An 11,372-nucleotide genomic window follows, 5' to 3' on the forward strand; every position below is an offset into this window, starting at 1 on the left:
TCCCCTGTTGCTGAAACAATACCCTCTGCTTGCAGACAGGCCCAAGGGTCAGAGCAGACCCTACCAGCTTGGCAGAAGGGGTCCAAAGAGGAGTTTTTAGGGTTTAAAATGTAACACAGTATGGTAATGTAGTGATTCTTATTGGCTGCATGGAAATGCTCTAGGATTTGTATATTGTACTAGATTGGCTAGTGAGAATCAGAATATTCAGCACAGATGATGATTTATTGTATTGAAACAGGAACCTTGCTCTCTTAGCTCTTGCTTCTTAGCTCTTACTTTTCTATGCTCTTACCCCTTTTACTCTCTTATGCTTTTACATTCTTACCCTCTCATCCTCTCTACCCCTTTCTTCTCTGGGGCCTGCTGTGAGCTGTGGCTGGCAGCTCCCAGCAGGGCCCTGCACCCAGGCCCTTTGTAATAAACCCCAAGTTCCAGGACCTGGCTTCAGAGATCTCTCGTCTCCGTCCGTCCCAACCGTGCTATTCCCCGACGCTCCTACACTCTCCCAGCCTGGCTCAGGTCCCTCTCTCAGCCTTGCTCAAACTCCTCTCCTAAGCTTGCTCAAGGCCCCAATCCCAGGTTTGCTCAAGCCCCTCTCCCAGGCTCCCCGCCATGTGCCAGGGCTCTTTTCCTCTAGGTCTCTACACCCCCATTCCCTGGGGAATTTCCCCATTCCCTCCTCTCCTCTGCCTCTGGCCATGTCTCTGCAGGGACGCTGGCACTTTTGGGAGAAGAGGACAAGGTGCTCAGCCTTGAGGCACTGCATGCACCTCACATATCCTTCAGGTTCTGGCCTTAAGGCCACTTGGAACTTCATGTTGAAGATTTCTGTTGGAAAACTCTTCCAAACATTGTTCTGTGGGCTGTGACTCAATTTTTCCATCCTGTCTTGCCCTTGTCTTGCTCTTTCAACACCTCCTGCTCTGCTGTTCCCTCTCTGAGACACCTGAGTTAGGCTGTACCTCAGCCCCCTTTCCTCAGCCAACAGAGGACATCTTTTCCCAGTGCTGTGTCCAGTTCTGGGATTCCCAGTACCAAAGAGATATGGACAGACTGGAGAGAGTCTAGCAAAGGGCCACAAAGGTACTGGAGTGTTTGCAACATCTCTCACATGAGGAAACAGAGAGAGGTGGGAGTTCGGCCTAGAGGAGGGAAGACTCAGCAGGATCTTATCAGTATAAACACCTGAGGGGAGGGTCAAATAAATAAGAGCCAGGCTCTCCTCAGTGTGTGCCCAGTGCCAGGACCAGAGGCCATGGACACACGCTGAAACACAGGAGGTTTCAGGAATTTTCAGGAGGTTCAGCTCTGAACACCAGGAAACACTTTCATATGGTGAGAGTGACTAAGCACTGGCACAGGCCGCCCAGGAGATGTGGAGTCTCCCTTCTTAGGGTCATATAATTTTATAGGTCCTTGGAGATGTTCAAAACCTGTCTGGACATAGGCTGGGGCAAGTAGCTCTTGGTGGCCCAGCTTGAAAGGGGGATTGAACCAGAAAAATTCCAGAATCCCCTCCAACCTTAATAATTCTGTGATTTCAAATCCCCAATGAGTTCAACAGAATCAAAGTTATGCTACCCATAAACAGTTCTGTGAAAAGGCCTGGAAAGCATGGGAGATAGGAACTGCACAATCTGAAAACAGAAAAGGTGTCCTGTTTCCTCAAAACTTGAGAAAAATAACAGACTGTCAGGCTGATGGATTTATTTGAGGCCTGCAACTGGGTTATGTGAAGAATTGAACAGAGATTCTCATACTAAGTGTGTGAGTACTGTTTTAACTGTGTAAAAACAGATACATCTGCTCTCAGCTTGTGAGTCTCAGACACTTTAAAAAAAAATTAATCACTTTGCACTACACGCCTGGGCAGTGGAATTTTGATTCCTCAGGGGTATCAAGGATATCTGTACTAAAGGCAAAAACATGATTAATCAGTAACCTGGACAGCGTGCAGAATTTATGGCTTTTATGGCAAATGTCAGGTTGATGACCTGAAGTTATCCCTGTTCTTGGACTTTCACACTTGCCCAGTGACCCATACTCACCCAGTTACATTGGTTAGCAAACATATATATGCTCCTGCACCCTTCTGAGGGTTCATTAGGAAGCACATGGGAAGAGAACAAGAATAAAACACATCCTTCTATAGAAAAAGTTTTATGGACTAACACAAGAGCCTCTCAAGCACAATTATTTCAGGAGGACAGAGATCCAGAGTCCAAGTTTTCTCTTTTCTCTTTTGTGGCAAATACTTGGCTGAATAGAGATGGGCTGGAACAGCAGCACTTCCATTGGTTTTGTGTTCATCCTGGCTTTTCTCTCCATTTTGAAAACAGCAGGTTTCTGGAACAGCAGCACTTCCATTGTTTTAGTGTTGATTGTGGCTTTTCTCTCCATTCTGAAAACAGCAGGTTTCTGGAACAATGACCGAAGACAGAACTTTCCTCCAGGTCCAAGACCATTACCTATAATTGGAAACCTTCTTTTGTTTGACTTGAAGAGACCCTACAGGACTTATCTAGAGGTACTCATTTTCTTTTCTATTGGTCCTATCAACGAAGTCCCATAGTCCAAGATGTCAGAGAGTTTCTCCTGTTGCACCCAATGTATTGCATCCATGCATGAGCCTTTAGCCAGGGACCCAGAGATGGTTATTTGAGCAGAAAATGCTGAATGCAGCATGGTTTCTTGACTATAATATTTTATCCAGGTTTCAACCTTCAACAACTTTCACATTAATAGCAAGCATCCACCTTATTTTGGTGGCAATTTTGAGAAAAAGACAACAGAATAAGGAATTATTTTGGTAGGTGGTGTAACCCTCTCTGCCTTCAGCTGATTGATGTACCTGGAGCTGTGACTGCAGCATCTTGACTTCACTGATTTATCAATGTCCTCATCTCCCTTTCCTCTTTTCTTCCCAAAAAGCAGAAGATACAACTATATACTCTTAATTTTCAGGGCCAACCTTTGCCAAAATAATAAATCTTTCCGTTTTCTTCTAGTGCTTTCTTTACCTAATTTATTGTGGGGCTTTGCTGACTTTGAGTGAGAAGACTTCTCTGAATCTGCTCCTTTCTTAGAGTTTTTTCTGTTTAGATATTAAAATTACACATCTACCCTGCTGATGATTTTGAAAGGCATATTTGCACCAACAAACCTGTATGGGTGTTGTACCCACAAATCAAAAGACTGCTTAGATGCAATATCTGGAATATCACTGTAGCTCTCCTACACAGCCCAAATGTGTTGACAAAAGCAAGTTCCATCTGTTTTCAGGCCAGCAGAACCAACATGTATCTGCTGTAATTCAGTGATTCCTTTCTGGTGCTGGATACTGGCTCTCTGACTTGAGCACAATTCAGATATGGGTCCCTGCTCCTGCTGTTTCAGCTGGCTGTACTTGCTCACCACTTGCTGGACATTTTGCATCTTGATGCTAAGTGGATGCCTTCTGTTTCTCTCTGCAAACCCACTAGAAAATGAGTGCAGTCAGGAAACCCCCCTCCAGCAGTCAGAAGAATCAGAAACACTGAGTTACATAAAGATAAATCTACCTGTATCAGCTAAAAAGCTACCACATTGTCTCTGAGACAGACTCATGGTGCATGTAATCATATATAAAAAGCTTGAATGTATCTAATGCTAAATCCTGGCCCAGAAACAAATGGATTTATTTTTAATAAAATAATGGTATGAAACATTTGAACAGTTTGTTCAGATGTAGCCTGTGCACAAAAGAAACATAATAGCATGGAGCTAAATGTGAAAACATGAGTCAAAAATTGATTTTACAAGGGTTTACAAAGTTCTTTTGTGAACTTTTACAAAGTTCTGTCTGAGACTTGGGGTTTCAGCTGTTGATACTTCTGCTCAGTTTGGCACAATGGAACTCTTCTCTCAACTGTTCCATTTAGCCATTATCCACCCCAATGTCAGCCATGTTCCCATCATTTAAATCAAGTGCCTTTCCCTGTAGTCAGGAAAATATCCACCTTGTGAGTAATCCAGAGGCAGGACTGGAAAATAAACAGCCCTGGAACAGGTGATGAATTTCTCTGTAGGCTGTAAAAGTTGTAAATCCCTGTTCTGTTCTCCTGACAGCTGTCCAAAAAGTATGGTCCAGTCTTCAGTGTTCAGATGGGGCACAGGAAAGTTGTGGTGATTTCTGGCTATGAGACAGTGAAGGAAGCTCTTGTAAACCAAGCAGATGCATTTGCAGAGAGACCTAAAATCCCAATCTTTGAAGATTTGACTAAAGGAAATGGTAAGTTGGTCTTATTCTTCCTAATCAGCTTGATCTACTCTTTTTTTTCCCCTATAGAAAAAGCAGGAGCTGGAACAACAGATCAGAGATCTGATTTTGGATCAGAGCTCACAAAAGGCATTGGAAATAGGGAGAAATTTTATTGACTTTAGCACACTTATTCAGTGTTGACAGTGGCAACAAAACAACCATAACCTTAAAAATAATTACAGCAACACAAAATAGATAGTGACACACTTCCAGGGTCTAGAACAGAGCCAGAAAAGCATTTCTAGCTCTCATGATATGGCTCTGAACTTGTGGGGTATTGGGCTTGTCATAGAACAACCTTTTCTGAAACTAATATTCTACTGTTGCTCATCATTTCAGTGGTAAATAGTGCTTTTAAATTCAGAATGTGACAATAGATAGCATGTAGCACATAGAGAACTGTGGATTTATTTTAAAAAGGGAAATACTCTCTAATGAGATGAGTTTAAAAATAAGAATTTCGCACCCAAACTTGATTCTAATTTAGCATAAGAATTTCATATTTATGTCTCCAAAGATCCTTGGAAAAATTCAGGAATAATTCTGTGAACATTTTAACAACTGCATCTTTTGATCATATTATTGCATAGAAGCTTACTTTTTACTTTTTTTATTAATTTGGGGTAAAAACATAGTTGAGATCATCAGTTAAATGAAAAGAAATTGTGTGAAAAAAATACAGTGAAAAAAAATGGATGGTGGAGGTTTTAAGACATTACCTAATTTTCTAAGACATATTTTCCTACTTAATTTTTTTCCTGCAATCATCAGAGATGTTAGTGAAATTCCTCTTCCAAACTATGATGACCAGCAGTTTGAACTTGAATTTCCAATGTCCGCTTTCTTTCAGTGACAAGTGTCTTTGAGGATATATATTCTTCTTAAGATTGATTAAATAAACCTTAAATATTTATTCTTTGCTTGTGTAATGAACCTCTTGCTGAGGATTTAAAATACTTAAGGCACAGTTGTGTGGTTTTCCTCATCTGGATGCAGTTTAACTTGTTTTAAAAGTGACTCTACTAAACAGCTCCATTCTATGCTTACAAAATTATTTAAAATCTTCTGCTCTATCGAAATGCTCTCTTGGTTTCAGGGGTTGTTTTTGCCCATGGTGAAAACTGGAAGGTGATGAGAAGGTTTACCCTCACAGCCCTGCGAGACTTTGGGATGGGCAAAAAGGCCATTGAGGATCGGATCGTGGAGGAGTACGGGCACCTGGCAGAGTCCATTGCGTCCCAGGAAGGTGGGTGGCTCTCAGCACCTCTGCTGGTCACAGTGACTCTGAGATATGCACAAGCTTCTCTTTTCCAGCCTGGCTGTCAAAGGAGGAGTCAGGATTCTTTTGTTCTTGTTCTCGAGGTTGTTTATTATTTCTTATCTACAACATTCTTTCTCTGGCCTGCTGAGGTCTGTCTGGCAGGTTGGGTTGAGGTGCACTGGCCACCTCGGGGAAGCATTATCTTTTATACTAAAAACTACGTGTGCATTATTTACAATAACTTCCCAATCCCTATCACCTATGTTAGACAGTGAGTTTCTACCTTAAGCCAATTCAAAAGTGTCACCATCACAGCAGAAGATGGAGGCCAAGAAGAAGAAGAAGGAGAAAGGCTGGACACACCCTGATTCCTCCATCTTGCCTCCTCAAGTCCCATTCTAAAAACCCCAAAAATCTATTTTTCACCCCGTGAGAAACTTTATTATTCTACTTAAACTTTCTTGCTTTGTAATTCTTCATATAAAGGTTGGTAATTGTTTTTCCATGGGTCAAGATCAAAGGCACAGGGGTCCTGGGCTCTGTGCCAGGGTCTCTGAGCCCCCCGGGCAGGGGCTCGAGTCCTCCAGGGCAGCCAGAGGAATTTCCTGGGTTCCGACAGGTGGGCTGTTCATTCTGCAAATGCATGGCATCACAGAATGATTTGGGTTCAAAGGGACCTTAAAGCTCGTCCAGCCCCTTCCATGGGCAGGGACACCTTCCCTTACCCAGGCTGCTCCCAGCCCTGTCCAGCCGGGCCTGGAACACCTCCAGGAGTGGGGTAGCCACAGTTTCTCTGGGCAGCTTGTGCCAGGGCATCACTACCTCTAAGGTTTTGTCCAAGTATGCAAAGGCTTTTTGAGCCTTCTCAAGTTCAGATCTTTTTAGGAAATGTACACCAGTTTGATGAATTTGGCTCCTCTGGCATTTTTGTGTCCTGCTATGGCATTCTGACATTGAATAATAATCAGTGTTAGCAATCAATCATAAACAAATAGCTATATTTAATAATAAATTTATATTTACAAATTACATCTCTTTATTACAATGTAACAAATTCTCTTGTTCCTTGTCTAGGAAATCCCATTGATGCCAGCAAAATAATTAATGCAGCAGTTGCTAATATAATTGTGTCAATATTGCTTGGAAAACGATTTGACTACAAAGACCCCAGATTTGTGAGACTTGTAACTATGACCAATGAAAATATGAGGCTTGCTGGGAAACCTTTGGTTACGGTAATGATTCACTGTTCCACTGCATGCCAGTAGCAATACTGGTGATCAGTTTCTTCTATTAAACAAGAAAATCTGAGACTTTGATAGATAATTGGTTTACAAAGCACTTTCTTAGACAAAAAACCCTTGAGAGACAGTTTGGGAATTATGAAGTCAACAATCAAGCCCCCAGTCTCTCAAAAACATATTCAAGATAGAGTTTGAAGAGTCCTAGTTAGTGAAAAATACTTTTGTATGTTTGCATGCAATGCTGCCACACCCAGGATTGATTTATGTTTACCTAGGTTTTGAAAAAGAAAAAAAATGTTAGTGGAAGAGCTGGCCAAAACAATAAAAAAAGTTGCTGGCCAACATTTCCATCTGCATGGTGGCAGCTTGAAGCTGTTTGAGCCTGATACCTACACTATTCCAGAAAAACAGTAATTTTACAAGATTTTTGCATCTATTTGGTGGTTCTTGATGAGTTTTCTACCACAATTCATCCACTCAGCTTTTCAAGTTCCTAAGAAAAAAATATCTTAAGTTTTTGACTTTGTATCTGCAAGGATGGCCAAATGTTGGTAATTTGTTTCTGTAGTGTTTTCAGAGCTCTGGCTGATAAACTCTCTCTAATAACTTCCACTCCCACAGATGTACAATATCTTCCCATACCTTGGATTCCTCCTAAGGGCAAACAAGGCTCTCCTTCGAAACAGAGATGAATTCCACGATTTTGTACGAGTTACTTTTGTAGAGTACCTCAAAAACCTGGACAAAAATGACCAAAGAAGTTTTATTGATGCCTTCCTGGTTAAACAGCAGGAGGTAACTGAGTATTTTCTTGTTGATTCCATCTCTCATGATTCTATGAAGACATTTGGAATTTTCTTTCAGTCCTTACAATTACAGCTGAATTTCTTTAGGGAAGCTGTCTTTGAGAAAATACATATGACAAAGTGGTACAGTTGAACAGATACTTCATGCTGTTGAAATTCCAACCTCTTTTAATCAGTGAACATTTATCCTTATTTATTTTCTTCAGACTGTATAAATATATTTACCAAAGCTGCATCTTTTTATCTGCTCTCTCTGCTGTCCAAGCTCTTCTGGCTTTTTTGAAAACATAACACATTACAGAATGGAATCACTACCTGGGCTTTACTGGGACTTATTTGGGGTTTTTGATGAGGCTGGGTCACCTTCCCCAAAGGCAGCTCCTTTTGCAGATGGTCCCAGTAAATACAAAGATATGTCAGCACTCTCCTCCAGGCACAAGCCCAAAGCTCTTCCTTGTCTTTCACACTTTTTTAAAATATAGGATTTATATCTTAGCAAATATTTATCTACATAAACTGCATTTTTACATGGGAAAGCTTTGAGTTTTCATCCTTTTATCTTAATGACTTTTTTCAGGAGAAATCCACTACCAATGGGTATTTCCATAATGGCAACTTGCTAAGCTTGGTGAGCAACTTGTTTACTGCTGGTGTTGAGACCATTTCCACCACACTAAACTGGGGCTTTCTGCTGATGCTAAAGTACCCTGAAATCCAGAGTAAGTGGTTTAATGATAGATACTGTTACACTCAGGGAATTAGTGACCAAACAGGAACCTGGAGGATCAACACATCTGTTAATAGGCCAAGTTACAAAAAGCTGAGATTTCCAGCTTTCCACTTATTGTCTCTGTGCCCTCTGGTTCAGACCCAGTGGGCCAAAGTTCATACAGGCCAGGCCCTCTGCTTAGGGAAATCTCATTAATTAGTAAGTAAAGAGCTGTCCTGTGTTGGTCAATGATTCTATTCCAAGTTTCCCTCAGGATCTGTCAATAAACCAAAGGTCTGTGCAGATGTTAAATGAACTGTACTAAGGCTTTAGGGGCCTGAGAAGATTCATGGAATCGCCTTTGTCTGGCAGCTCCATTCCAGCTGATGGTACAGGGTTGTTTGGAGTCAAATGGGGTTTTCGAGAAAACCCTTGGGCAGAACATGAATCTTTAGACAGAAGAGATGGCAGAAAAAAAATCTTTAGGTTTCTTGTTGATAAAGAATCAATCAAACACTGTTGTCCTGTTCACCGCCCATTATTTCTGAAAGGAAAAAAAGATTTTTGGAGAATTTATGATTTTTGGAGAATTTACTCCAGATCTACTATACTTTGCATCAGTAAAGCACACTGTGTCTCAGGGCTGAACGAGTCCTTGCATCTTAGAGTTGATTCTTTCTTCAGAAAAGGTCCAAGACGAGATAGAGCAAGTGATAGGATCCAACCCCCCGCGGATCGAGCACCGAGCTCAGATGCCATACACAGACGCTGTCATCCATGAAATTCAGAGGTATGCCAATATCCTGCCACTGGATTTGCCTCATGAGACTGCTGCAGATGTCACCCTCCAAGGCTACTTCATCCCCAAGGTGAGATGCCTACAGGATTGCTTCTTTTAACATCTCTTCTTTCTGAATTTGTCCACGAATTCATTCCACTGTCCTATTTTGCAGGGAACCTACATCATCCCTTTACTGACCTCAGTCCTGAAAGACGAGTCGCAATGGGAGAAACCAGACATGTTCTACCCTGAGCACTTCCTTGATGCCAATGGGAAATTTGTGAAGAAAGATGCTTTCATGCCTTTCTCAGCAGGTGCTTTCTCTTTTACATTTACACAGAACACACAGCAAAGATACTTCTGTGCATTCCTGATTCATTTTCCCATGTTCCTTTTAAAAAGTCACAAAAAATGTCAGCTGGGTCAAGTTTTCATAAAGTGTGACAACAAAAAATCCCCAAATTTTGTGTAAAATCAAACGACAGAGGGGGCTTGCCCTTTGAGTCTTCCCCAGAGCATGACATTCACCTGCATTTACACACCTACACCATTTCCCAAATCATGGGAGATTCCAACCCTGCTCCTTCTCTGGCATTTCTCCTGCTTTGCTGGCTCTGTAATTGCTCTTTTCAAGTTCCCATACATCAGTCTCTGGCTAATTTATCTATCATATCCACAACACTCTCCATTTTTTTTAATCAACCCTATTTGTATATTTTCAACTCTGTATGATCTTTCAGTAAGATTTTTTCTTGTCACACTCACCATCCAGTACATTGTATTTTTTTCTTTCTTTTTCTTCTTTCTTTTTAGAAGAACTTATGACACTTCCAGTTCCCAGGTCTTCTTTTCCAGACTTAAGCCTAGAGGTCTCAGCTGAAGCACATCCAGGGCATGTCAGGTCTGGGCATTCCCTGGAGAGTTTATTTCATATCACAGCCATTTTCAGTCACACAAGGGTGTTAAAACCAAATTTTAGTTCAGCTTTTTGTTAGTTCTGGCCTTGAATCTTCATGCTATGAATAAGGCAGCTTACTGGCTATTGGATTTGACAGGACTTATATTTACAGCACTTTTGAATATTCATAGAATATCTCCTCCACCTGGCTCCTCACCCCACTCTGGCCAGCATTTGTGAATCTTCAAGGAATTTGCTGACAAATTCTCGTATAAGAAATTGCCTATGAGTTGACTAATAGACCTAAAGTCTAGGCTAAACCAGTTGGTTTGGAATGCAAAAATTCACCCAAGTAGAAAAAAATTGTGAAAATTAAGTAAAAATTCAGATTTTATTGAAAACTGGAGTTAAGGAATTCAGACTACATTTCCATACATTTCTCTCCAAATGCAAGCACTTAAGACAAAGGAAAATAAAAACCCATCATCAGCTGGCTTTGGTATGGTACTTCTGAAGATCAAAATTCCTCTTTGTTAACTTGTACCCAAAAGAGTTTTAAAATCTGTGTTCTTTATTCATACCTAGGACATAACATTCAAATGTTCTGGATTCCCACTGACCTTTTTCAGGTCAAGAGCTGATAAAAGGGGTTTTTTTCCTCCAATAGTGAAGAAGCAGCTCACTGATTCTCCTGTGGTCCTTTTGCCTTTTGTTCCAGGGAGGAGGATCTGTGCTGGGGAGACTCTCGCCAAAATGGAGCTCTTCCTCTTCTTCACCAGTCTCCTGCAGAGGTTCAACTTCCTCCCTCCACCTGGAGTTTCCAACTCAGACCTGGACCTCAGTCCTGCAGTTTCATTTAATGTCATCCCCAAACCCTATAAAATGTGTGCTGTAGCACGCTCTTAGAGCTCTAATCCACTGTGTTGCTAAAATGTTTAAATCACTTTTCATGGCATCTGTCTTAATTCTTTTACCAAAATAATAATCCATATTTCAATTAAGGTTTCAAGTACTTCTAAACCAAAGTGGTGTTATTTTTTGGGAGAGGGCAGAAATGGACCAGAAGTGTGAAGTAACTGATGGCTCATGGATTAATCTCTTAGATCACCTAATCTTGGTTAAATAATACAGGTCTTCAGCTTTCCTGTTCTTGCTGCCATGTTCACTGTTTGTTGAAAGCATATCTCAAAAAATGCTCCCAAGTCCAGGTTTTCCCCAAAGACATATGGGCTATGAAGCTGTGCTTAGGTTGTACAAGGAGGTAAATGTAGGATGTTCAGAGTTTGAGGCTGTCAGAACAGAAGGGCTGTTTGACCTTGGCAGGCAGCTGGGTTTGAAGCTGGGCTGGATATCCTGATGTCCCCCAGTGC

General features: G+C 41.3%; 1 protein-coding gene across 1 annotated transcript; it reads left to right on the forward strand.

The window, feature by feature from the left end:
* Positions 1–2,080: 2,080 nt before the first annotated feature.
* LOC102066209 (cytochrome P450 2K1) lies at positions 2,081–11,148 on the forward strand. The gene is made up of 9 exons (XM_005490374.4): positions 2,081–2,530; positions 4,111–4,273; positions 5,400–5,549; positions 6,639–6,799; positions 7,430–7,603; positions 8,192–8,333; positions 9,008–9,192; positions 9,277–9,418; positions 10,721–11,148. Exons 1-9 carry the CDS (start codon positions 2,273–2,275, stop codon positions 10,906–10,908), a joined length of 1,563 nt encoding a protein of 520 aa, XP_005490431.2. The 5' UTR covers positions 2,081–2,272; the 3' UTR covers positions 10,909–11,148.
* The last annotated feature ends 224 nt before the right edge of the window (positions 11,149–11,372 follow it).

The sequence above is a fragment of the Zonotrichia albicollis genome, chromosome 3 (genome assembly GCF_047830755.1).
Source record: "Zonotrichia albicollis isolate bZonAlb1 chromosome 3, bZonAlb1.hap1, whole genome shotgun sequence".
In the NCBI taxonomy this organism is placed as follows: Eukaryota; Metazoa; Chordata; class Aves; order Passeriformes; family Passerellidae; genus Zonotrichia; species Zonotrichia albicollis.

Coding starts and splice junctions, on each gene's coding strand:
- LOC102066209 (XM_005490374.4), top strand. CDS start 2,273: ATGGGCTGGAACAGCAGCACTTCCATTGGTTTTGTGTTCATCCTGGCT. Junction 5,550..6,638: donor GTCCATTGCGTCCCAGGAAG/GTGGGTGGCTCT, acceptor TTCCTTGTCTAG/GAAATCCCATTGATGCCAGC. Junction 7,604..8,191: donor TCCTGGTTAAACAGCAGGAG/GTAACTGAGTAT, acceptor GACTTTTTTCAG/GAGAAATCCACTACCAATGG.